The 27,962-nt window shown below is 41.0% G+C and overlaps 2 protein-coding genes across 2 annotated transcripts; one reads left to right on the top strand and one right to left on the bottom strand.

The window, feature by feature from the left end:
• Window positions 1-126: 126 nt before the first annotated feature.
• grsf1 (G-rich RNA sequence binding factor 1) lies at window positions 127-5,194 on the bottom strand. The gene is made up of 10 exons (XM_084468808.1): window positions 4,729-5,194; window positions 4,484-4,628; window positions 4,240-4,395; window positions 3,729-3,890; window positions 2,949-3,087; window positions 2,429-2,553; window positions 1,618-1,700; window positions 1,259-1,394; window positions 539-586; window positions 127-265 (listed from the first exon to the last, which is right to left on the bottom strand). The coding sequence occupies exons 1-10, from the start codon at window positions 4,978-4,980 to the stop codon at window positions 252-254; spliced, it is 1,260 nt and encodes a 419-aa protein (XP_084324934.1). The 5' UTR covers window positions 4,981-5,194; the 3' UTR covers window positions 127-251.
• A 4,043-nt stretch (window positions 5,195-9,237) lies between these two features.
• mapk1 (mitogen-activated protein kinase 1) lies at window positions 9,238-27,500 on the top strand. Its single transcript, XM_084468523.1, has 9 exons — window positions 9,238-9,539; window positions 19,056-19,238; window positions 20,331-20,520; window positions 20,942-21,058; window positions 21,430-21,544; window positions 22,016-22,147; window positions 22,931-23,040; window positions 24,321-24,449; window positions 24,549-27,500. Exons 1-8 carry the CDS (start codon window positions 9,406-9,408, stop codon window positions 24,435-24,437), a joined length of 1,098 nt encoding a protein of 365 aa, XP_084324649.1. The 5' UTR covers window positions 9,238-9,405; the 3' UTR covers window positions 24,438-24,449; window positions 24,549-27,500.
• Window positions 27,501-27,962: the final 462 nt, after the last annotated feature.

Here is a 27,962-nt window from a genome sequence, read left to right as displayed (position 1 = left end):
TCAACCAAGAACGAAATGCAAGAGCTTAAAGTACTTACCTGTCAGCAAGTCATCTAATGGAATGATGCTGTACATACTTGACTATTGTTGTATTGGATAATTTTTTAGTTTAAAAGAAATACCCCTCTTCAACATTAAGAGCATTTATTAGGCAGTTTGTGTTTGAGCCCAGGAATGTTTATTGTATCAAATGAACATCCTGTCATTATACGGAAATAAACAATTATCTTGTGTAGAGGACATCTTCTCTTTCAGTCATCATCACCTACAGAGAGAAAATCTGAATTACTGCCTGACACGTTGAAAGTATTTTGTCAATTGTGAGTTGGTTTTCTTAGACGACAATGTTTCACTTGAGTGAAGATGTACATCACTTGAAACCAGCATCCATGAATCACATTAATCTAGAAAACAAACATGTTTTTCACTTAACTAGTCCCACAAAAGGTGGATTTAAAAATGTATTTACAAAAAACACAGGCGCCATCGGATAACATTTCTTCAGAACTTTTATGTATAAAAAAGGTTTACTACTTACACATGGTATTATTTCTGGAGTTGAGGAACAACTCGATGTATCTGCCACCTAAACAAAGAAGAAAATGCATTATAGAATCAATTATACGATTAATTTGAACATCACAGTTTTACAAATATGCCACTACAGATCCAGTATTATAATGCATGCCAAATATATTGTACAATAAAGAGTTGTGGAAAATATGAACTCTTGTGAAGACCAATCAAACTCTTTTGTAAGGAATAAACCACCACAGAGGGTCCCGTAATTGGAAAACAATTACTTAAAATGAATAAATAATAATAGTAATATACCAGTCACCAACAATGGTTACATATCAGTTGCTAATCTAGAACTTTATTGGGGGGGTTTTCTACGTTTTTGGTCAATACTTTGACAGTTGTTGTAGTGCATTGATTTGGAACTGATAAAAAGGCAGGGGTGTCCTGTTGAAAAATAATACACACCCTTGAAAGTTTATCATCCAATCAGGATCAAGTATTTATAAATGCTATTAATCTAAGTAAGATATTAATTTAATAAGATTTTTATTAAGGAGTCCGATATCCAACTAAATCACAACTTGGTGCAATTCGAATATTAGACTTCAATATACGTGGTGAGAGGGAAGCCAAATATATCCTGAATATAGAAAGATGTCTTTACAACATTTGGCTTATGCAATCCTGCGTGAATGTGACTGAATGAGAATCCGACAAGCCTCCTGAAGACACCAACCCATATGCAGCCTATCTCTGGACATGGCTGACACTGCATCGTGGTGGGTCCTGAAGTACACGTCCGCCTCCCCTTTGGGCCGCCCATCCGGCCCAAACTCAACCAGGATCTTGGACAGGGCCAGTGGGGAGAAGAACTGGAATTCAAAAAGGAGTACGACAAAAAAAAATTTTTTGTATTCTTTGTAATTCCAGTACTGTCCTGTACGTGCTGCTGTTGCACCGGGAATTTTCCGTCTGGGATCCAAAAGCATTATCTTAAGACCCCTTTGGATGAAAGTGTTCACTGAATGGCATACATTATAACATATTATACAAAAGTGTTGGAGTCCCCTGATGATGATGATTTCACGGCCTTACGTGAGCGATGTCCCGTCCGGTGGAACTGAAGGGCACGCCCCTCATGTGCACGTAATGTAAAGTGTTGGCTGGGTTGGATGCCGCTGGGGGGGGAAATAAAATAAAAGATCAACATTTATATGTTTGACCAATTTGAAAATACTGTTTCATGTCCAAATGTAGACGGCCCCCCTAGTAGGGCTGTCAACGAATATTCTAAATTCGAATATATATTTGAATAGTTTTTAAAAACAGACATTCGCAGGTGAAAATTTATATTAGAATGTGGAAAAGCACACACCCGGCAGCCGCGCCACTGCACTTCAATTAATGTTATATTTGTTTCAATCACTGAATGAAGCCTGCCATATTTGGGACAAAAGTCGGAACCTTAAGTTGCTTGCACAAAACTCTTGATCAGCACTCAGCATTTGTTTATTGTTATTGTTTATTTCAACCAAAATGCACAGAGAGAGTGAGGGGGAGCAAGAGAGAGAGAGAGAAAAAGAGTGAGCGAGAGCGAGGTCTGCGGTCTTGGCCATTAGTTCATTTACTTATTTTTGTGTAGGTAATATGTTGTCAAATATGTTTCAACTTAAATAAACTACATATACAAGTATTTATGTCTCATTGTATTAGTTTGTCCTGTTATTGACGTAATGCGCGTCATTGACATAATGCGCAATTATAGATATTCGAATAGTTTGAATATATGTGTTTTTTTTAAGAGCGAATATTCAAACGTCATTTTTGAGCAATTTTGACAGCCCTACCCCGCTAGTGATTCGGTACTACACGGTAAACTAAATAACTGGCTTAGCGCGGCCCTCACCGTTGTGCTCCGCCCACGGAGGGGAGGATCTGGGCTGAGACGGAGACGAGTCGCTCTGAACCCACTCTTTACTCTTCCAACTGGTGCGGATCTGGCTGCTGGCGCTGGGAAACACCTCGATGTACCTGCAGGGTCGCGGGGCCACCAAACACGAGACAGCAGCACACATAGTCAAAGGATCGTCGCGATTTGAGCTTCATTTGTTGATTTAAAGAACCACAAAAATGTTACAGTATATGCATGCCTTGAATGTATTAATAAACTCGATTGTCCATTCTCATTAAATGAGGTCTTTACCATGAGTTTAATAAAAAGGACCTCAGTGTACTGATTTGATGCTGACTGTGATCACAATCTCTTCGAGATGGCCGTAATAATAATAAATATCCTTAAAATCTGTGAACAATAATATCCAGCCACAACTGTCCTCAGATACGAGACTTGACTTTGGTACTTCAAAAGGCGACAAAAGTGTTGTTTAATTTGCGTGCTATGGGCCGTTTGTGAAGCAGCAGCCTACCTGCTGCCTATGTGCCCTCTGTCCCGTTGCAGAGCTTCGTCAGCCATGTCCTGAGAGGCAAAGCGCACAAAAGCCTCTCCCGAGTTCCTCCCCTTTAAGTCTTGCACGATGGTGATGCCGTCTTGCACTATATCCAGCCCTGGGACAGAGGAGGGAAAGGTTGCATGGTTATTTTTCTCATTGCGTAACTTTGTCAAAATGTGACACATTAAAAGTCACTGTAAGCTATGTTATTCTGTTGAAAAGTGCTGAATAGATCTGTATTCCAACAGCCGTCACTGATTGTTTGATTGTTGAGTGTTTGGTCACCAACATCAACACCAACAAATTTTCTGATATCCCCCTTTTTCCAATTAGGAGAGCAGGATTTCAGCCTTGACTGACAATGGATTAACAAGCAAAGCTACCGATTCCAGTGCTCCCAGGAATGGATTACACAACCAAACACGGAAGGTTTTAAAAAATACTGCTGTAGAAAGAATAAAGACAGCTGCCAGGAAAGAGACAGGAGTAATGAAAGACCCCCAATTATGGTGGGGAGGAGAGTGCCAACTTCAAAACACAGACAGGAAGTGACAACATCACTCACAGTGCCTGCAATCACATGCCATTCCAATTTGGATTCATCACAGCACGATCAATACACTCTCTCCCATGAAATACCAAATGTGATTGTTTTTTTTAAACACAACAACAAATGTAAGACGGAGACACACAAGAGGTGTGTCACGGAAACAACAACAAGAGTGAAGAGCAGGACAAGGGCCTCCAAGAGCGTACCCGAGAAGAACGTCTGGATGTCGTACTCGTTGGAGCTGAAGGGCAGGCCTCTGATGCGCACCACGCCGTCTCTGCTCTCCACGCTGGCCGCCACGTTGGGCGCCAGCTGGCAGGCCGACGTCTTCAGGATGGTCTCTGCCTCGCCGTCGGACACCTCGTACACTGAGGAAAACACGCACATACAGTTGAGGCGGGCTCAGGTGTTTCTGTCTTCACTAATACCACTCTCGAGGTGTGGGTCAAATTGTCGATGAGAAACCATTGGTGGATTTAGATGTTTGTCTTGCAACTCATGCACAAAGTATCAGTGGGTTCTCTCAGATAACCGCTTCCACATTGGTAAGTGGTTAACTATGTTGTAACAGAGTGTTGACTCCATAGCAAAAAACATGATTGTTATTAAATGTTCATGCGGAGCGCAGGAGGCACATTATGGGGTTAGGATACCGTATGACAGGAGACCCTAACATAAATCAATCTGTTAAGATATTTTAAAAAGAATAGTACCAACCTTCAACATAGCGCATGCCAAGGTACTGTCTGTGCTTCTCCAGGGCCTTGCTCACATCCTCTTCATGTTCCATCTCAACAAAGGCCTGTCCGTTGGGCTTCCCCTGTTGGTTCAGCGTCAGGTGAATGCCCTTCACCCCGTCACGGATCCTGCATTCTGAACACAGTTTATGTAGTAAGTAAAATAGCTGGCTGGCTGGTTATATGCAGTCCTGCTACCAAATTCTTCTGGATGCGGTGCTCACCCGAGAAGAACTGGAGCACGTCTTCGGCTGTGCATGCCCACGGGAGACCTTTGGCGTGGACAATGTACACCTCATTTTTCGCAGTTTCAGACTCCAACGAGTAGGCTGGCAGCGGGGGATATTCGTTCTCATCAGACGGCCCTGTCTGCAAGAAACATCATTAGCTGCAGTCCCGCGATAGTGGGAGGGTGCGAGGTGTAAGTCATGTCACGATTTCTCCTATTGACTTGATTGTTCTGACTTACCTTAGTGCAGAGGCCCAGATGGATGACTTTGAACGCAGACTGGGTTTTGGTAAAGATGTGTAAGGACGGCGTGATTGGAGATGACCAGTTGTGATACTGGTGTTGCTGGATATTTGTCCACCTCTCTGTCCCAAGACCTGGCAGTACTTTCTCCTGCGTCGTGACCCGTGATAAGCTCTTTGTCAACAAGGTGACATTCCTTGCAGTCGCACACCGATGCAGCAAAAACAGAGATTTACACTTGGCAGACATTGTACACCGACCCTCTGGCCTATTAACCACAAATAGATACGCAGTATGCGCACTGCGCTTCAATCAGTCCGTGACTTTCCCGAAGCCAACTAGTAGGCCTACAGTGCAGTTCGACGCTGGTACAGCAAACTGGGATTGTTTACTGTGCTGGTGTTCAACTGACTCACGTGGTTCATTCAAGGGTATTTCAGCAGCGAAACACTTCAAGCTGAGCTCTTCCTGGTGTCGGAAGACGACCAGCTTCTGCATAATTAAAGACACACCCTCGCAGGGTTTTGCGGCTGAACAACTCCTGTGTAGTGCCATCTAGCGGATAGGATGTTAATTACACTGATGGCAGACTAGCAGAATGACACGGTACAATGTGATGGATGGATGGAAGTTTACCGTTTGCCATGGTTTTATATAGCCTTCCAGTCAGTCACGTATAGACAACAAACCATATTTTTAGTCCATTTGTGTTTACATGATATTACCATATAAAACAATGTTTGAATGCACATAGAAGTAATGAGTGAGCAATTGCCTAAATTCATCTAATCCCTTCTGAGACTACAGTCTACTACTGCTGCTAGTGACTGTCATCAGTGTCTCTGAATCACACGCGTTAAAGGGTAGCCTCAGTCATTACAAGCAGCTGTTTTTCTGCCCACCAGCATTAAGCTATATGTCCATGAACATAGATAATACCACAGCTGTGTGTGTGTGTGTGTGTGTGTGTGTGTGTGTGTGTGTGTGTGTGTGTGTGTGTGTGTGTGTGTGTGTGTGTGTGTGGTGTGTGTGTGTGTGTGTGTGAGTGTGTCATGATAGCATCCCTCCGAGGCTGTATCTCTCTACACCACACAATTAGGACCACCCCTCAATTAAGTTAATAAGAGTTAATTATCCAGTGTAGAGTCAAAAGTGTCAAAATTCAGAGTTGAAATTACAAATAGTTGGTTTAACCATTATGGAGTAAATTATGTAAGAGAATCAGTGTCATTATGCAGTGTTGGAACTCAACACTCACACTCATCACGCTTCTCCTAACATTTTCTCAGCAAGACGAGGACGCCATCTTTTCTTTTTCTCGGAGGTGACCACGAGGTAATTCAAGCTCCTCATTCTAATTTTAAAAATATGTCCAAATAATTATTTTCTCTCTCACAATATGGTGACTGAAGACTTCACATTTGTATTTAACTAGAAAGCATGTTAGCAATGATAGTGATTAGTTCTGTACAAAGTTTGATGGCTTGCTCGGTCATAGCTATACCAGCAAATATCTTCTCTAACGGCAGGCTAGTTTTGTTTAACAGAGTCGGTCAGGTGAATACCGTATTGAAATAGTCAGTGGTCTTAAAGTAAAGTTTTTAAATGTGCTTGAAATTTGAACACTGTGCTGGAAAATGCTGGATATTCTCTTTATTGACCAGTCTTGTAATTTAAAAACATCTCGTAGTGTTGCTCCCCGTGTTTTCTTTTCTGGTGCACACGTTTCACCAGAACCACGTCGCTGCTCACATGGACCTATCGCTCCCGATACTACCATGCCAGATTGCCGTTTCAATGCCAAGTGCCATTCTGCTGTTGTTATGGCGCATAACATGCAACACAATAAGGCAAGCTTGCATTTGGTGACAAGACTAGACTGCGTCGGGTTCTCTGACGTCTCTGGTATTTCCACAATGAGACTCGTAGTGGGGGTTATCTCAGCCATGGTTGAGAAGGAATTGGGGGAAAGGAACTTTGGCTTTGACTCCCTGAAGTACATGAACCGTGACATGGAGTAGAAAGGTATTGTTTCCCGCGAGTGTCTCCTACCTGAGCCCCGCTGCAGAGGCGGTGGTGCCTCGGCAACACCACCCCTCAGATGCCTCCGCAGTGGATGACACTCCATGTCCTAGCAAGAAAATTAGAATGGAAGACCAAAGTCACAGAGAAGCAGCCAAAAAGGTAATTTGTTTTAGTAAATGTGTGTTCATTGTTGAAGTTAGATTGAAACTGGTTATACAATTATTTGATGTGGTAATGTGTTTCGCATATGGTCAATGAAATTCTTCAAAGAAAGCCAGGGGGAGAGAAGATTATTGAGTACCATAAAACACACTGTGCGATGTAACCAGAAGACAGCTTATGAATATCTTGGTTGCCGACATGTTGGAGGTGCATGGGTATGTTTCAAGAGTTTTTGACGGTTAAAATGCCTGTATGATGTCCCAGTACCTAATTTCAACGTCTTATACATGTTTCAGGCGGATCCCTTCCAATGCTGTATGAGTGAAGTACGCCCAAGGCATTGTGGCCTTATTCCCATATCTTGAGGACCCGATGTCAAAGCATGATTTCATGACCATTTCAGTGCATTTTGTATCGAGGAGAGACCTAGTCCATTTGTTATTGTAAGCGTTGATAGTTTGTTTTACTATAAAGCTTTTGATAAGCAATATGCTTACAATTCTGATGGAAACATGTATTTGATCCCTCACTGTCACCTTTTCTAATTCTGTGATATATTGGAACCTTCATTTTACAATAAATAATATGATGGTTGACAGTTAAACTTGTATGTTGTGTCTTTTTAGAACTAACAATAATTTAAGCTAACAATTATTTCCATTAAACATTGTATTTATTATTATTGGATCATTCCAAGCATTTGGTGGAAAGCATGACACTATTTAGAGTTAAATTAACACTAAATTAGATTTGAAGATTTTCAGCACTTGCTGTTGTTCTTTTGTAACTCTGAACAGATTGGGACAAAAATAAACACCAGTATAGAGTTAAAATTGACTCGCACAGATTCAATTTAACACTATGGGTTTTGCTGTGCACAGTCTGCACTTGCTTGCTTAGTATCAGATGTATGAACACACACACACACACACACACACACACACACACACACACACACACACACACACACACACACACACACACACACACACACACACACACACACTCTCTCTCTGGCCATCTGACACACACACACACACACACACACACACACACACACACACACACACACACACACACCCGCTGGTCAGATAGTGTTCTGTGCCTATATAATTCAAGCAAGTAGTCAGTCTGTGTGGAGGAGGCAGGGGACAGGGGTTGTCAAGGGCTAGGTAGAGTGTTGTAGGTAGTGGCTTGTGGAGAGCTACATACATGAAGAGGACCAGGAGGGTCAGGACCAAGGCTATACTGGGACACAAGCCACGGGTGGCTCTACCACAGTTCGGTAGTCTCTGAATTTTGTTGTGTCAAAGCAAGAGCCTATAAGGAAACCTGAATGCATATGCTGCATTGTGGATGTCAAAAGCGCTGTATATAAAAAGTGAACTGTATTGTTGGGAATAGGGCCATTTATCTTCATATATCAATGTCCTTGTTCCAGCATTCTCTACTTCTGTACCAGGGAATGTGAATGTACGGCACTCACACATCTTGTTATCATCAAGGATGTCTTTGTCTCTGTTGGGAGTTGTGTCATGTATGTGTCATCTATGTATTTTCCTTGATTTAACGTGCTAGTCAAGTTCCACTCTATTTTTTATGGGTCTATTTTTCCTCTTATCTGTCGGCCTGAGACTCTCAGTTCCCGTTCTCAAACTGTGGAAGATAACAGTATAAACTCCTCATGCCAGGGGCAGGATGTTCCCTTGAACAAATTGTATGTTTGCTTTATGTATCTGAATAAACTTGAATAATTCTAATAACACTTCCTGGTATCACGTTAATTCCTAGGCCTGCTTTGCATACAGAGATGATTCAGAACTAGAGAAGTAGGCCACATCAGACTACAGGTAGAGAAAGAACGCATAACATATACGCTGAACATTATCATATCGTTCACTTTCACTATATACCATCATCACCATGATGATGATGATCAGTAGTGGTAGTAGTAGTAATAGTAGTATTAATATATTATTGCATTATATATATATATATATATATATATAGGCTATATATATATAGGCTATATATATATATATATATATATATGTATGTAGGCCTATATATATATAACTTATAATGATAACATTATATATCATCATCCAACTCATGAAAATAATTGCTATTTACTTAAACTCGATTATCAAGTGCATCCATGCCCTGAGCGGCATATGCATAAACTATTTGCGGTTCATAGATTCAACACGGGGAAAAAAAGGAAAGCCCTGAGTCACATGATCCTCTCCGTTATTTCCTGCAGCAGCAGCTTTCACTCTTGCGACAACACACAGTATATCTGACTGGTGCGGTCGGTGAAGAAGACGGCGCATACAGGCTACGGACGGAAAGTCTCGCAAGAACTGTCCATTGACACCGACGAGTGGAACAGAGTTATCCAAAGACGGGCGAAGAAGTCGAAGTAACAGGATTAACATTATTTTTTTTCTTGCATCTATTCAAAGCATTTAAACCCAGTATTTCATAATGGCGACAGCTGCGGTGTCTGCGACTGCTGGCTCCGGGTCGGGAGCCGAGCTGGTCCGTGGGCAGGCCTTCGACGTCGGGCCTCGCTACAGCAACCTCTCGTACATCGGGGAGGGCGCCTACGGAATGGTGTGGTAAGATGCCTTGTTGATCATCGCAGCGGTTTCCGGGAAATATAGCACCCCCACCGACTCACCCCTCCACCCATCAACACATACAGAATCCGGCCGTTAAGTCATATTTAAGCCATATTTTATCAATCTTTCTAAGTCCCTTTTAATGTAGTTTTTTTTTTTTTTACATTTCCGCGTCTGGTCTTTGATCCATCGTGGGGATTTGTTGATTTAGGATAAGTTAGACCACCACGTTAAATCCGGTTGTACAAAAAAAAAGAAGCGTGACTTCTTTATAGATGTATTTTATTTTTACGAGCTGAGTTATGTTGTGAGCACTGTGCATGGGTTGTATGAACGGAGCCCTGCCCAGCCCACATGTGATCATCACCTCGAAGCAGCACAGAAAACCACCAGAATAAGGGTTGGAAGTTTGAAGGCGCCTGGTCGCACAGATTCCACCTGTTGTGCCACGAATGTTGCATTCCCCTCAATGTGGTACCACTGATTTGTCCCAAGGAGTCGGGACATATGTATTCGTCCTGTATAGTTGGGCATTTCCATTTCTAGTTGTCATGCGCCAAGGTTTTGTCAGTTAACCGAATGGTTGTAAATGAGGACAGTATCGTTTTATGAATGTAAGGCAGTTTGCTATGTATCCATCCATGCGCCGCACTGTTTGGGTATGGGAGAAATTGGTGTGGATCTTATCACAGACTGATGGATGCAAATTACAGATATTTAAAAATAAATAAATAAACGACAACATATTTAATTGCTATCGTTGATGGTATTGCTGTTTTTGTTAAACTTGTATTTCATTTCCTATTTTTCTGGCTGAATAAGGGTGCACAGTAACCACATATTTTTGCATTACCTTCAGTTGAACTTAACTCTATTTGCATCAGCTCCCTGTAAAAAGTCAGCAATCACTATACACTAACAGCACTGTAAGTAGCCTATGTTTTAAATACATACTTAAAACAGTATCAGGGCAAACAATAAAGGTAGACAAAATACATTTTGACATTTGATGTGCGTTTACCAATCAAGAATGTCTGTATTGGAGATAAGTTATTTTCCATAATGATTGCATACTGTTACTCAAACACAGAAGTCAAACACTGAGCCTCAATTTAACCAAAGTAAATGCACAGTGAGGAAGGTTCTAAAATACTTTCAAGGTCTTGTGTAATCATCACAAGGAAAATTAAGAAGGCCCACATTATAAAGTCCATGACTACAGCGATGAACATAAAGTAATCCCAGAAACTACTCGGATATTAAGTCGGAACAGGGATTTTTGGTTACTTCAAGTTCAGTTGCCGAGGGGGCAGCAGATTTTCCCAAATATTAACCTTTATAATCTGTGCCACTTGTAAGTACCCTTCTTCAGGGATGTTAGGAGTAATAGCAGATAGCAAATAACCACAGTAATAGCAGACCTGGCGATGTACAGGCAGGTACATGTTGTCTTGCCGGGAGAGGCTTGAGTTTGTGGCGGGGACATTTGGTTAGTTAGTCTTTTAATATATTGTTTTGTTTTAAATCGTAAGACCTGCATGTCCGGGCCTAGTGAGGTCACCACTAGGCCACCACCAGAAACACCATTCACTCTCTGTTAAGACAAATACACCTGTCTTCAAAGTCAAAATGTCGTTTACACAAGAACACGCTTGTTTAAGCTTTTATGTCGCCTTTTTTTTGTGTTTGCCTTTTGTTTTACTTTATCAACCAGATGCTGAATCCACATATTTCTGCCAGTAAGCAAGCGGCAACTCAACAAATAAAAATAAGCCATCCGTGGAAGTATACATGTCGCATATACTGCAGACTGTAAAGATTAAGGAAGACGGTGAAGTAGTACAATGCATTCTGTCTCTTAAGCAACATTATCACAATCCTGGCACAAACGTTAAGGGGCTCTGTATCTTTCGGTATCCCATGATTCAATTTCAATTCTTGGGTTCTCGATTAAAACTTAAATGATCCACCCCTACAACAGCACAAGGGAGTCACCTGCACTGTAAAAAATAAAAAGTTCAACTTGAAATTTCACGGCAACTTGACGTCTGCACAGGATTTTGGGGTTTTCATGTCAACTCAAACTTCTACGTTTTGAAGAAAATATCACACAGTTGTGCCAACTTAATTCTTATAGTTGTACCAGCTAATTTCAAAGTTGAGACAATAAGTTTTTTTGGTCCAAATAACTTGTCTTTCATAACAATGAAAGCTTCACAAATCTAGTTGTACACACTAAGAATTCTAAGTATTATTATATATATATATAATATTATATTGAATCATTCATGTGTAAAAACATCCATTTTGAGTTTTTCTTACAAAATAAATCCTATTAACAATTACACAAACTGACAATAAACCAGCTTTTTCATTTTAAACCATTTAGCATGTTTATTTTTCACCATGAGGATAATAAACAGCTTTAAAACTTAGGATGCCATAGGATTCATAGGATCCCATATGTGACATGCTGGCTCTATGCATGCAACATAAACTGGGGAGACCACGCTGAATAAAACAAAAAATAATTTATTTTGAAATAAATATAATAAGAAGTGTGGTGCAAGTCAGTATAAATGAAAGTAACCAAAAAGGTCATGATCAGTCCATGTGTTACAAACAAAGGAAATCAAATGCCTGGAGGAGGGAGAAGCCAGGTCTGTTGTCTGGGCAGGCTCTATATACCGCGTCCCGGTCCAACCCACACCTGCCGACAATCTCCTAATTAGTAGAGAGAGCAACACAGGCATACAAACAGCAGGGGCGGGTCAAAGACCCACCCGGGTCGTCACATCCCCCCCCCTTAAAACAGAAGCCCACCTAAATGGGATTCTGTACCAAAAAAACAATAAAAATAAATTAATCAATAACTAATCAATCCAAAACAAGTAGAAACTAACCAAAAACAACAAAAACTCAACCACCACCAGCTATCTCCAACCAACACTCATACACACTACCACTCCTCTCGCCCACCAGTCTCCCGACCTCCTGTCCCACAGCAAAACTGGGCCCAAGCACTTTAAGAGGGACAGGGGGGGAGTGAAATAATAACATGCATGAAATCAACCACCTATTCCACCACCTCCGGGCGCTGATGCATGGGAAGTTGGAACCATAGGATTCAATTCTTATTTGTTTATTTTGCCAACTCAGTTTATGGAGTGAGATCAACTTTTAACCAGAAACGTTTGTAAGTTAGTTGAAACAGCTCAAATAAAAAGTTTACAGTGCAACTTGTGGTTTTATATTCACTCAATGTAAAAATCATTTTAAGACCAGCAATTTCAAATTATCGTTTTTACAGTGTGCAGACCTATTGTCTCTACGGCATAAGAGCCTTCCATCAGCAAGCGAGACGCAAGTGAACCCTGCTCTCTCGCTCTGATTTAATCTTGCATGAGAACATCTGGAGAGGAAAATGATTACACACTTAAGCCGTTGAGGTAGGGGGGTGCACATATCACCGTCTTGAAATGTATTACAAGGAGGGCTGAACGATTAATCGAATTTAAACCGACATCGCAATGTAATAGAACGCGATTTGCAAAATCGCAAAGGCTGCGTAAAAAAAATAATTAACATTTTTATTATTATTATTTTGGGATTTTTTGGGGGATTTGTTCCAGTAACTGACTGGAGATCAGATAGATTCATATACATTTTTCTTTTACAATTCAATAGTTAAATAAAGATGTTCTTATATCATTTCATGCATCAATTAATCTCAACACATAGGCCTGGCCTAAAGGAAAGAGCAGTTTATATATTGACTGCTTCTAATGTTGTGTTGGTCAGACTATAGAATGATTTATTGCTTGTTTAGTGAATAATACAGATCATCTGGATCTTTAAAAAGAAAAAATCTTATTCGCAATATTGCTCGAAATAATCGCAATTCGATTATTTTCCCAAATCGTTCAGCACTACAAGGAAAGGTTCACCAGCAGATGTCTATTAGGCTAGGGCTGGACAAACAAAAGAAGGCCCTTTCCATTCTTTAAACTGTATGTCCTGTTTGCCTCTGCTTTCATGTATTTTAGGAAGCATGCACCTTGGCCATGGACTACTGATGAAAAATAGCCTCTTGGCTTCTCTGGCATTTTTATACCGTGTGTATCTTTTAATTTCCCCTTTCCCTTCTCTCATATAAATGTTGCTAAACTAAAGGCGGTAGAAATATACCCTCAACACAAAAGTTAGCCATGGGAAGAAAGCTCAGGCTCATCAACAGTTTGCCTTAAATCTGTGTCGTCACTGTGGTTAACACATTTCTAATTGTACCCTAGCATTCAACAGCATTATAATCTCATTCCCTAATCTAATCTTGGGCGCCAAAGCCATGCCCTCTCTCAGATTGTGAACCACTGCATATGTACAGAGTCCTGTTCTGCTGTGAGCTTTTCTCTCGAAATGCCACCATGGCACCCATCTCCACGGCAACCTTTCTGCTTCTGCATTTCTGCATTAGCACTATTCTGAAGCCAATCAGAGAGGGGGAGAGGGAGGGAGGGAGACAGACAGAGAGAGAGAGAGAGCCTTTACACTCTGCATTGCTGTTGTACGATTCACAGGCAGCTGTAATCTGTGTAATTTTATGTGCTAAAATGGCATGATGAAATGTAGTTCAGTTTCACACAAAACATTAACGCAGACTTCACACACCGTGAAGTTGTCATAACATACTGTTAGGATGCTGCTGACACATGTCCTAAACATTTGTTAACACATTTGCAAACTGTATATATATATATATATATATATATATTAGTGCTGGGCGGTATGACCAAAAATTTATATCACAGTATTTTTCGAAATTCTAACTGTTTCACGGTATATGAAGGTGTTTTTTTTTTCATGCATAATCAGGTGTTCACTTGTGCTGCCACTAAGGGCTACTTTTATAGTCCTATATAGTAGTTAGTTATAGTTCATGCCGGGTCCATGACTCACACTGGTCCAAAGGCGGCCCGACGAAGAGGTGTAGTTTTTCGTACACACTCGCATCCTAGCAGCCTTATTTGTGTTCAACTGTGGTAGGAATATCCCAGCATTAAATCAATACTTAATACTTCAATACTTCATATATTCAGCGTTCTCTTAAAGCTGTTGAGGTGCATGGAGATGTATTTCATGTCTGGTTGCAGTTATGGTTATCAGTTTTATTTTGGACACCGGCAGACTTTCCCTGCAGTGTTAAGAGCGGCACACATCTGTTTTTAGAATAGCTTTGGTCCGTTTTCATTACGTCCACCCCACCCTGGATCTGGTGCATGTGATCTCTGGCCATTCGAACTATGACAACATCATCATCTGTGTGTTTTTGTTCCGTTGATTTTCAATCGAACACTACACACTCGCACGTACGTATTTTGGAATTGTCATAATCCATCCCAAAATACAGCCAATGATGCTGTTTCATTCATTCCTCATTGCACAATTAACCCTGAAACAAATACTTCAAGATCGAAGAGTACAAGATCCCCAAAAACTGTTATCCAACTGCTTAGGTCAGATGGTGTTTGACAGTTTGTTCTGACTTCTTGGGAGGTCGAATCTATGACCCTGTTGATAAGAACCTAGAAACTGTTTACTTTAGCAGTACAGCATATCATTTTGACGTTCTGCAGGTCTCGCATAAACAGGGTCTTCGTTTTAGTTATGACGCTGGTAAGGTTAAGGATGTGACGTTGTTTTAGGACCCCTAGAATAGAATGAGCCTATGAGCTTCCAAAATGAACAGAAAACAGCTCTGAAGAAATCACCCCCATGGGCCTTATTCACAAGAGGCCATCTTGTTTCCCTCTCTTGGTTCAAGCCCGGCCACCCAGCTAGAACCAAGCAGGCCGTGAATTAGGACCACTGTAAGGCCCAGTTTGGGTTCTGAACACAGACTCTAACTCTCATGGCACTGTTGGCCACTGAATGAGCCTGCAGGGGGTCTGGGGGTCTGCAGGTAAGTATTTAAGCATCTCGCTGCATTGCTATGTGAGAGAGCCCAAGTGCTAGTGAGATGATTTAGTTCTTCTCCAGACTGACAGTTTTAAACCAGAGGTTTGGTATGTGTGGTGTAAACATGGGCTGGATAGGCAAAATAAATCTTGTTGGAACAATGGTGTAGCGACTGTGCTTTCAGCCGGTCAACTTGTATGGCTCTGCTGTAGTAGATATCCATTATTAAGCGGTTATAGCAAACAAAATTACCACCTCCATCATACTTTTGAACATCGACCCTTGCAAGAGAACTGGGGTTTTGTGCAGCAGTAGCGACTGCCAAGGTACACATTTTCCGACCACTTTCCACTAAGGAACTGCAAAGAAGAAAGGTTTTATTTTCTGAAGTTGTAACAATTTTAAATTGTATATTTAAATGTATTTTATGTGTTTTACCACAAACAGAGCTTGTCACATGTTTAGTATTTTAGTTTACATAGAGGAAACTGGGTTGGATTGTTAGTGTTTTCATAGTGGAGCCATATCTGTTTATAGCCTAGCTTTAGTTATTTTTCCACTAGTGTCTAGTGTCTAGTAAGCCTGTTGTATAACAGAGTAGCTTTAGGGTCTACTTCCCAGAATACTATATGATGTGGGTGTCCTTTTGAAAAAAGTGTGTATATTAACAAGACGCCAACTTAAATGTGGGGAGAAAAAAACTAATGTGTGTCCAAAATGAATGTTCAGCCATCAGGCTTTATATTATATAGGCTTACTGTATTTCATAAACTTCTGCAATAGAATTTATGATAAATATATTAGCCCAGTTCCAGGCTGGCCTTGCAAATTGTGATGCAAAATATTTAAAGCATTTTACTTAACATCAAGATAACGTGTGATATCAACATGTCATATAATTTCAACCATCATGACATAATATATCCAGAATTTCTAAATTGTATTTGGAAGTTCAATACTGAACTGTAGCCTAATTGTGAGATGTGATATTGGACTAAAAGTCTAGGCCAGTGACCAGAATGACAAGAAACTGGTATGATGAGAGGTGGTAAGTAACAAAGTACTTTGTTACTAAACTTAAGTACAGTTTTCAGGTATTTATTTTACTCCCTACATTTTAACAGATATCTGCTGTTCTGTACTAATTACACTTTCAAAACAGGCTTGTTACTTTAGTTTTAATGCATTTGAGGGGAATCATCTATAATCTTTTTGTTTTGCATCATTGCATGTCCACCCAATATCAAGACTGATTTCCATCTGAATGAATGGGATGATAAAACATAGGAAAGACGATCCTTTGGTGTATCCTTCAGTGTATATCACAAACGACAGACGTAACAGTAAAATGACGTCAAAGACAGAGACGAGAGGGAGAAATTAAGAAGTTAATGTTCATTATTTACAGTATGTTGTTTATTTGATTTGAAGTCAGAATGGTTTAACTTTTAACAGTCTTCAAATTATATTAATATGATGTGAGGTTCAGTTAGCTTTGCACAGCCGGTTGAAATTCCAGAGGGCTACTTTTTACTTTCATACTTTGAGTACATTTCAGAGCCTTTACTTTTCGACCTTTACTTGAATCTTGAATCAGTACTTCTACTTTTACCAGAGTCTTTATTTACACAAGTATCTGTACTTCTTCTCGAGGAAGGAATGTGTGTACTTTCACTACCACTGGGTATAAGGCTAGGCTAGGTGTGCCGTGAAATGAGTTGAAATTCAACCCATATTCCTGGCACAGTTTACAGCACCGCTAGTGATATGATGATAATTGTTCGGGCTTATTCCTCTTGATGAAAAATCTAGATACAGATTAACATATTGGAAATGAGGTTGGCAAAAGGCTCAACGGTCTTCTTCCTGCTGTTGTTATTCTCCGATATTTCGTGGAGGCGTGCCCAAGACATTGGATTAAGACGATGCATGTTGTGATCGTGCGTGCAACATACATTTATGGGCTGGCTCGTGTGCTGGGCGCTACACAAACTCTGCCAGTACAGCACTTCTACCAAGCCCCTTCAACGTCGCCGTGGTAACAGCCTATTGCATAACAAGTTACAGAGGCTGCAGTGTAAAGCCTTGTATTTCAATCTCCTTGGAAACTAACTGTGAACAGACCCCCCCCCCCCCCCCCACTCCCCTCCCCTCCCGTCTTCCTCTTCCTCCTCGATGTCATTCTTGGGCACTGAGCGACTGAGCATGCTCTGAGAGGAACAACATAGTGGTGGAACTGATCCACATACAATCTGCCTCATGCCGTGTGTGTATTGCTCACACAGACACACACACACACACCTTTTTTAAAGCCCACCCATCATATGATTTACCCACTGCGCGGCGCCTTAATCCATCTTCATCGTTGCCTGTTTCGCTTTAGATCAAACGTTAACGGATGAGGCCTGTTTTGAAGTGAATGAATCAACCCTGTCTCTGAATAAACCCGGTAAACTGGGTCGATGGGCTCATAAGGCTGTGGGAAGGAGTGGTATAAAACAGGCTTGACAGTAATTCAATTGGGGCAATTTAAGGGGTCTTTCCGTTGTAATATTATAATGGAAATGTGCACTGTAGGAGCGATGCTCAAATCAAAATAAATTCACACAGTGATCGGGTCTGTATCAACTGTTCCAAATGGCTGAACACTGCTTGCACTGTGTGTGATGTTATTTCATCTAGTTTGAAGCATGTGTCGCTAAGTCTATATCTTGGGTGGAAATGACGACAGGCATTTATGCATCTGATGGCCTTGGTCAGACGAACAGAACCCCGACATTATCTTCATGAAAGAAGCCCTCTTTCTTTTAGCTGTGTTGATTATGTCCCACAAAAGGAAAGCAAGGTCGCCCTCTTCACTAGAACATTGGCACAATTTCTGTTTACATTGCATTCTCACTAATCCATCACTATAGCAACTCATTCTTATTGTAACTCCACTGGTGTGTGTGTGTGTGTGTGTGTGTGTGTGTGTGTGTGTGTGTGTGTGTGTGTGTGTGTGTGTGTGTGTGTGTGGAAACACCCTTGACTCTACAGCATGTGTTCAGTGGGCGTTGCAACGTGGGTGTAGTGTGGGTGCTGATGGAGGCTCTACTATGTGTTAGAGGCTAGCTATCTAGCCCTTCAGGCTACTGCTGCTGTGGCAGCTATTTCCTTAGCTTCAACCTGTAGCTCCGGAGATAGCCACGGTAGCAGTAGTAGCCTGAAGCAGTGGAGCTGGCTGTGCTATTAGGTCGGAAATGTTTGACTCTAACCTTTTTTTCTATGGCACGTATCCATTGCACAATTCACCACAAACCCTTCAGTGATTCAAAGCAGTGAATTCGCTGAACTCTTTCTCAGGTTAATTACTATTTAGAAAGGATATGAAAGTGAAGATATGTTTGTGTGAATAGAGAAAAACTTGGTTGAATGCTACCGACCAACAGATCTGTGAGTCATTTTGTTTATATTATATGCTGGACTTTCACATCTTGTCATTCAACACCTCAAATGGAATGACCTAGCCTAGAACTCTTTCTCTGTGTCTGTCTCCCCCCCCCCCACTCCCCACTCCAGCTCTGCATATGACCGCGACAACAAGATCCGGGTGGCCATCAAGAAGATCAGCCCCTTTGAGCACCAGACGTACTGCCAGCGCACGCTGCGAGAGATCAAGATCCTGCTGCGCTTCAAACACGAGAACATCATCGGGATCAACGACATCATCCGGACGCCCACCATCGACCAGATGAAGGACGTGTATCCTTTCACCTAAAAGACCTGTCTCGGGACGCCCCGGTGACTCACCGGGGTAGAGCGCGCTTTACCATTAAAGGCTTAGTCCTTACCTAATACCGCAGCGACCCGGATTCGATTCCCGCCCGTGGTCCTTTGCTGCATGTCTCTGCCCTCTCTCTCTCCCAACGCTTACTGTCGATCTCTTTCTATAATTAAGCATGAAAATGCAAAAAATAAAAAAGTGTATTATCTGCGTATTAACGAAGGCATCCATTTGACTTGTGAGAACCTCCACAGGCCTTATTCCCCAAGCAGTCATCCTGGTTCAAAGCGCTGGCTGAAAGCGACGCAAACAGAGGCCCCGTATACAAAGCCAGCATTGAGATACTGCCCCGCTATATTCTTGCTCAGTTAAAGCAATACGAATCATCGTCTTTTTTGGATCGCGCTACAAATATGAACCTAAATTTGCTTGTCCTTTGGGCTTTATACTAATACCATTTTAAATTAGTACATTCGCGATGTATATGCATTTGTCTGAAGGGTGGTCTTTAATGTGAACATTGTGTAAGTCCTTCTCTCCTTCTACAGTGAACTGGCATTTTTTATTTTGGTCTGTTTTTAGGTTCTTGTCTGTGTTTAGTCATGATTGTGGTCTTTTCTAAAGAAAGGCACTCATCCTGGAATATTAGGGAGGTATTACGCTCATTACAAAGAAACCCAGAGTCCGTTTCACATCTGTGGTAGATTATATCATTGAAAATGATGGAGTAATAGGGCTTCAAACCCAAAGGGAAAGGCTGTTCATTATTTAAAATAAATACGCTATGTTATTCATCTGGACTTATAATGAAGGATTTGCTCAACCTCTGCCGGGAACTTCTATATATGAACCTCTCTCTCTCTCTCTCTCTATCTATCTATCTATCTAGATAGAGAGCGAAATAATACGGCAACAGCCGTGTTGCTGTTGTTCTTTATTTCTTTTGATTTTCAGATGGATAAACAACTACCATCCCCCCTCCTACGTTAAAGTTATGCAAATGTTAAACAGAAAAATAAAGTAAATATCAAACAAGGGAGGAAATTGTTCTTTAACCAGTTGCCGGGCAGATACATCGTACAGGATCTAATGGAGACGGACCTGTACAAGCTGCTGAAGACCCAGCATCTGAGCAACGACCATATCTGCTACTTCCTCTATCAGATCCTGAGAGGGCTCAAGTACATCCACTCCGCTAACGTGCTGCACCGTGACCTCAAGCCCTCCAACCTCTTACTAAACACCACCTGTGATCTTAAGGTACGCACACACACACACACACACACACACACACACACACACACACACACACACACACACACACACACACACACACACACACACACACACAGAGGAGTCCAGCCTCCAAGAGCACTTAAAGGTTATAGGGGAATAGCTCTATATATCTCTCTATATATACAGTATATGTATATATGTAGGTTATGAATATCTCTATCAGCATTATTGCTAATATGCTCATTTTATTTCCATTCACCATAAAGTAAATGTCAGTTGCGCTCAAATAAATGTTGCCGATCCCTTCTCTTCACCTGCCAGTGTTGTAACATCTTAAAAATGTAATCTAAACCTCAGACTCTCTGTCTCTATGTCACTCTATGTCTCTCTATGTCTCTGTCTCTCTATGTCTCTCTGTCTCTCTATCGACATCATCTCTCCCCAGATCTGTGACTTTGGTTTGGCTCGCGTAGCCGATCCCGACCACGACCATACCGGGTTCCTCACGGAGTACGTGGCCACCCGCTGGTACCGGGCACCAGAGATCATGCTCAACTCCAAGGTGAGTGTCCAACCCAGACCGCACAGTGTTGTTGAGAAAATGTGAATTTGTACACACACACACACACCCAAGAGAGGGAGTGAATATTGGATCCATAAACTATGGGCTCCCTGCGTTCCTCTAAAAGAGGAAGAATGTGAAAACATAATCTCTGATTCCTGTATTTCCATTCCCAAAAGTCCCATTTAAAATGTGAAATATCATGAGGTTCTCAAGCCTCCTAAGGGTTGTCGGCTCATGTAACTGGAGGAGTGCACCACAACAATGAGGAAAAATGTCCTCAGTCTAGCGTCTCTAAATGAACATGCACACCATAGAAGTAATATGTATTCCCAGGTGTGACCGTCTCCTCTCCTCTCTCACTCACGCAGGGTTACACCAAGTCCATAGACATCTGGTCGGTGGGTTGTATTCTGGCTGAGATGTTGTCCAACAGGCCAATATTTCCTGGGAAACACTACTTGGACCAGCTCAACCACATTTTGGGTAAAAGTCCCCATTGCACTCATGTGTGGTCTGTGATTAAATGCATGCTGCTCTTATCACTAGAAACACACTGAACTCAAGGTCTGCATCCGGAAGCTGCATCCTGCAACATTTATCGTTAAATAATTGGTTTGCATAAGGTTGAATATTTATTTATTTATATATATTTGGTTATCAAAACGTTGACTGTTTTCTTTGATATCCTAGCATGCAAAACCATAAGTCACCACTTCCTTTGGTATCTCTCAGTGGACAAATAAAAGTCATTTTTATATTTATTTATTTTAGGCAACCCTAGCATCCCCTAAAAGCACTAGTCTCTAAAAGCTTTTTCTCTACTTGACTTTCCCATGATCCCGAAAAATCATTGTCGTACCGCAGTTTTGTCAATCGCCCTGGGCATGTTTTATAGAAACGTATTCTTCCACAAGTCCTTTCTAAAGGTTAAGTGTCTCGATTGTTGTTCTACAGGGATCTTGGGCTCCCCCTCCCAGGAAGACCTGAACTGCATCATCAACATCAAGGCCAGGAACTACCTGCTGTCTCTGCCACTGCGCTGCAAGGTGCCCTGGAACCGCCTCTTCCCCAACGCCGACCCCAAAGGTCAGAGCCCTCTTTCATCCACACCCGGTTCCTGTGACTCATCGGTTGACATTAGCCTGGACCAATCCAGTGCCCTGCCCTACTTGGAACACGGCCACCACAGCCAGTGTTGCCAGATTGGGACCGATTTCCCGCCCCAATCTGCGGGATCAGGTTGGGCTACACTGGCTGCAATCTGGCAACACTGACCACAGCCGCTAATGCTATCAATGCTAATTCACCCCGCTGTGTTCCATTCTCACTCTCCATGAGAATAAAATAGATATAAATATATATATGATAGAATTGTATCTTTCAGCTAGGAGGTAAAAACATCTCCATGAGACATGAACTTTTTTCTTTCATTGCTAAAACAAAACATTGCTATTTCCGTATTTGTAAAGCGTCCACCTACATCGTTTTTGGTAGTAGTTGGAGGTAGTTGTCAGTCCGACTCAGTGTATTCTCTACAGAATTAGGTCATGTTTTTTCAGTGAAGGCTCCCGGATGTGGTAACAGCGATACCAAAATAGATAGGTTGCGTGTCGCCTTGTCATTTCAATATTCAGCAGATTGTGTTGGCCAAGCACCACCTTGCAGTCTTTCTACATGTAGAACAATAGGCCTCTGTTGAAATGAAAGTACAAAACACGAACAGCGTGCCTTGGTGCCCCCTACTGGGCAAAGCACAGAAGTGTTTCCTCTCCTTTACCTGTTGCTCAAAACAAAAGGTGGAAATGTACACAAAAACTATGAACGTCTGTAGGAGGTAATTGATGACCTTATTGCACCATTGCTCCGTAGCGCTGGATCTGTTGGACAAGATGCTGACCTTTAACCCCCACAAGAGGATTGAGGTGGAAGAGGCTCTGGCCCACCCTTACCTTGAGCAGTACTATGACCCGACAGACGAGGTGAGAGGGACGCTCTTTTCAATGTTGGGGTGTACTCGACTTAAGATTATATATTATATGATATTACAGCTGCTCCCGACACAGTTTGATTTTTACCTTTTATGAATCTTCTTTCATAATTTTCATTTGGCAGCATTAAGTGCTGCCAAATGGAATGTACCAACGATGATTTCTTTCCTGACATCGTGTAACTTATGGTGTGTTTGAGATGCCTCGTACACAACCCTCACGAGTTGCCAAGTTGGAAATCTCCCAGGCATTTCACCAAGGCACACCCCCTTTGGTCTTAATATTTTGGGATTCTGAGAGACAACGTTCAGTGAGGTTGATCGTACGTCTTGACAAACAAAGATGGCCACACTCATGTAGATGTATTTTTTTGTATTTGTCCCACGTTGGTCATTTTATGTCGATTTTACATGGAAATTACGTCACAAGAGCAACTTGTGCGGGTGGTGTACGATGCATCTCGAACACACCATTACTAGACTACTTCGAAAAGAAATGATTGGAAAGTGCCACTGCCATTACACAAAGTGTGATGGCATTATCAAACCAACAATAAGGACATTTATTGAAAGCAAAACATAACACTGCAAATTGCACACAGAAGACTGTAAATCACCCCACAAAAAATAGATGATATAGCTTATAAGCTTTACCATCTATAAGCCAAGCAATGCTGTGCTATCACTCATTTAGCGCCCCCTTCCTGGAAGGTCCCACTGTTAGACATGCAACAATTTCCCAAGGACACGATGATTAGACCATTGAAGATGCAGTCGACTTAATAGCTGCTTTCAGACAGTGTCATCTGTGTCTCTTCTATCGATGAGTTGAATTGTCTAGGAATGATTTAAATGAAAATGAAAGTGATTTTGATTGCATTTAGAACCACTGCCTTTGCCAAGGAGTCGAGTTGTTGGTGATTGCTCCCCATTCAAATAGGCTACAGAAGTAGCAATTGACAGCGAATATTCAAATACATGACCAGTCCTGCTAATTCCGTGTACTACATTTGAAGGTGATATATTATACCACCAGGTGTGAGTGTGATAAGTCATTACAAGCCGTGAACACTCCCACTCCCACTAGTGATGTCAGAAGAGGCAGATTTTCAAAATGGCATGTAATGGCTAATCACACTCACACCTGGTGGTATAATATGCCACCTTTAAGTACTTCCTCTTAAAGACCTAAAAGCAGGAAATTAAGCAAAGGCAGCTAAAAGTCATTGTAAACCGGACACACTAAAACACTGTGGTTCTGTGGTCCTGCAGCCCGTGGCTGAGACACCCTTTACCTTCGACATGGAGCTGGACGACCTGCCCAAAGAGACGCTGAAGGAGCTGATCTTTGCAGAAACTGCCCGCTTCCAGTCCGCCTTCAGGTCCTAACATCTCACAACGGTATGTAGCGAGCGCGTTCCCATGCTGCACGATATCACAACAATAGTTTAAGAAAAGCACTGTGAAAAAAACAGGACCTTTGTCCTCTGTTTCTTACAGATGGCGGTTCTGGACCGGTTTACGCAATGCCACTGCTTGTCTCAGCCTCAAATTGCTCTTTTGTGTATTTTTCTTTCCATTTCCTCTCCCCCCCCCCCCCGTCCTTCCCTTATCTGCGTCGCCTGAATTCCCTGGCTTTCGCCCGCCAAGTCCACTTTGCTCAGGAACGGCGTCAGGAGTCAATCAATCTTCTTCTTCTTCTACTTCTTCTATGCTTCTCTTCTATTCTACCAATCTCACGCTGTCTCACACTTGCTCTTCTTTAGAGGTTACGATGGCCACACAATATGACCAATAGTGTGGCGCTATCAAATGAAGATGAATATAAATTGTTTATTAACAATTAATCATGTCTGTCAAAGGTTTGGGTTTGGGTTTCTTTTTTTTCTTTTTTTTTAACTGTTGCCTGATTAACTGATGGCAATAAATTGCATGCGTTTTCTTATTTGCAACATATTATTTAAAAAAAAAATCTAGTTGTTTAAAATTACAGGAATCGTTACAATCTATTGATAATAAGGATGAGCACATGAGCTATAGATATATGAGCTATATATTGAGCTATATATTGAAAAAAGCGAACAGATCATCATGGTATCCTAATGGCTTTATGGTGTGTGACTGTAGTGGGTTGTCTTTCGTGGTCTCAAAGTGCCAATTTCTCTCCACTTAGGAAAGAGGTTTCTCTTTTGGTTTGTTTATTTAGGCCAATTCTGATCTCAAGCTTTTCTCTATGTAGAAGGTTTTACCTAATTAAACGGGAGAAAATCCATACATCAGCATATGAATTCAGTTATCCACTAGAACCAGTTTGAAGGAGATATAACTCTGCCTCCCATTGTTTCACGAACGAGTACATAGAAATATCAAATGTTGTTTTCTCATTGTCTCAACTTGTTGATACTCGCCTCATTAGAACGAATACTGTGCCCTTGCATGACTGTTAAAAGCTCTGTATACAAAGACAATGTTAAGTGCCACCCAAGTATGCGGTTCCACTAAACCCAGCTACTTTCTTTTACGTTTTTCATTTCATTTCTCAATGACTCGGTGCTTACGTTTTCCGTTTCTTTCTTCGCTTTTTACAATATAGTTGGTATTGTATATATTTTTTCTTACCTTTTGTCATTGTTGTTCACTTCTTGCTCGCACTTATTTTTGTTTTGCAGCTTTTGTGTTTTTGTTTTTAACAGAGCTACTCCAATTCACAACTGCTGTATTTCTTTTTTTTTTTTTACCTTTGTTCTTTATGTTGCCATGTTCCATGGTTTAGCACCTGCATGTTAAACCTTGTCCCGAAGTGGTTGAAAAGGAAAGTAAGCTTCATGCTTGCACCCCAACATAAATTCATGTTGTTCCCCGTGCAAGAAAAACTATGGAATCCAGGCATGCTTACAATGAAATGTTTGACTCAATAAGATATTTTCAGGTTGCATATTTCATGAAGTCAGTTGTTTTGTTTTGCTTTAAATTGCACACTTTGGTGTAGATATAACTGCAACGGATCTGAAGACCAATATCCCTTTTTGTTTGACCAATTATTGCCTATTAATGACTGTTCTGTTTAAATGTTTCATTTGAAATGAATGGAATCATGACTGTAAATATCGACATCTTCTCCAAGCAAGGATCAATGCAAGAAGTTGCCGACAATTTAATTTGTTTACAAATGGCCCAAAAAATTATATTTCATAGTAAAACTTACAACTCTTGACTTAAAGCACTCTCATTTTGATCACCTATTGGCATTTCCATCAACATATTGCTGAACTGTCTTAAGGTGTAGTCTTAATAACACTAAAACATTTATCATGGTAGATTTGGTGGAATCTACGTAAATAGATTCTCTAAGTCTCAGGCTCTACAGGCACTTATCCAAATACATTTCAAAGTAAATAATGGTATGATATTAGAAATGTACAGTAGCTACTGCTTCGGCTAGCTTGCTTTGGATCAAAACATGTTCACAATTTGTACATGTGGCGTGGTGGGGAATCGGGTGCTACATCGGATGCAAACAAATATAATGCTTTTTGGTCAATTGCATTTCAAGGCCATATATAGACGTAACAGATGACTGGTTCAGTCCATTGTCGATTTAAAACACATACACACACACACACAGTATTTACATTTTGAACTATTGTCCCGATACTTGTGGCACTTGCTGTATGCATATCTCTTTGATAAAAACATGAAATGCACTTGTTTCTACAATTATTGCAGGTGGGGGGGAGGGCAGACGTTATGTCTGAGAACTGATGCCGATGGACGTAGAGCTTGCCTGTATATTACAACTGGGTGAGAAGATTTAAGGGCACTGGGATACCTATCCGGGTTATTCTGTTGTATATTATAAGCTTCTGCTGCAGTTTTTTGTGCAACCTGTCTGTTTTGTGCCTTCTTAAATAGTCTTGTTATCCAAGATTCAATGTGCAGCTTTCGTTCGGTCAGGAATCTGTTGTATTTGCTTTAAAAGAATAACTAAAATAACTCAATCAAATAAATGGGGAGGGAGGGGCTGGGTTTGGGTTATCATTTTATCCTTCAGTTCTGTCATTTTTATTTAATGACATAATTGCGTGATTTGTGCTTTTTGTGCAATGTTTGTATTTTTATTTAGCCCTTTTTCGAAAATCTTTTTTTCCTGTGCAAATATTTTGATTGTAAAATGAATGTTATGTTTCTATCAGACGCTAATCTTGTGGAATTTTCCAATTGAACTAGTTATCTCTGTACGTTCTGATTGGTATAACATGTAACTGTGTAGTCGACTTAAAAAAAAATTAAGATGGAAGTCTTGGTTGTATTTCAACAGTTTTTGTTTGTTTCACCTGTCATAGAAAGGATTTAAACTAATTGGTCAGTTTAATTTTTGCGGTCATGTGAAGGATTCAACTTGAACGAACAATTGACTTTGCTATTATTAAAGACTGACTGCCACTTTAGAAATGTCTCGTTTTTGCCTTTCTGCGCAGCTTTTAAGAATAGAATGCGTCATGAGAGGAAAGCCTTTGAGATGCACACTTGATGAGGTAAACTTTAAATAATTTGGCCAACACTATGCCACATAGTTTAAGACGTAAAGAAATGTTAAATGGCTTAAATCAAGTGAAGGGATTTGAGTCTAAATGGAGTAAACATGCACACCATTTAAAACATTTAAAATGGTTGGAAACAAATAAGGCGAAGAGTTTGCTAATAGCTAATGTGATCAAGTTTAATACATTTGAGATAAAATATGGAATAGCTGAGCTGTTCGGTTGCCAATTTCCAGCTCAACTATAGACTAAAAACCGCCAAATCAACCAAAAACCCGCCCAAAACGTACATTGCCAGAAATCCGATAAATCATATAGGCCTACTTCTGCAATGGCAAATACACACCTAAACGCAACCTGATTATTAATTATG

This window comes from Micromesistius poutassou, assembly GCF_964030765.1.
Source record: "Micromesistius poutassou genome assembly, chromosome: 5".
NCBI classification, from domain to species: Eukaryota; Metazoa; Chordata; class Actinopteri; order Gadiformes; family Gadidae; genus Micromesistius; species Micromesistius poutassou.
This window is presented reverse-complemented; position numbering and strand designations above follow the sequence as displayed.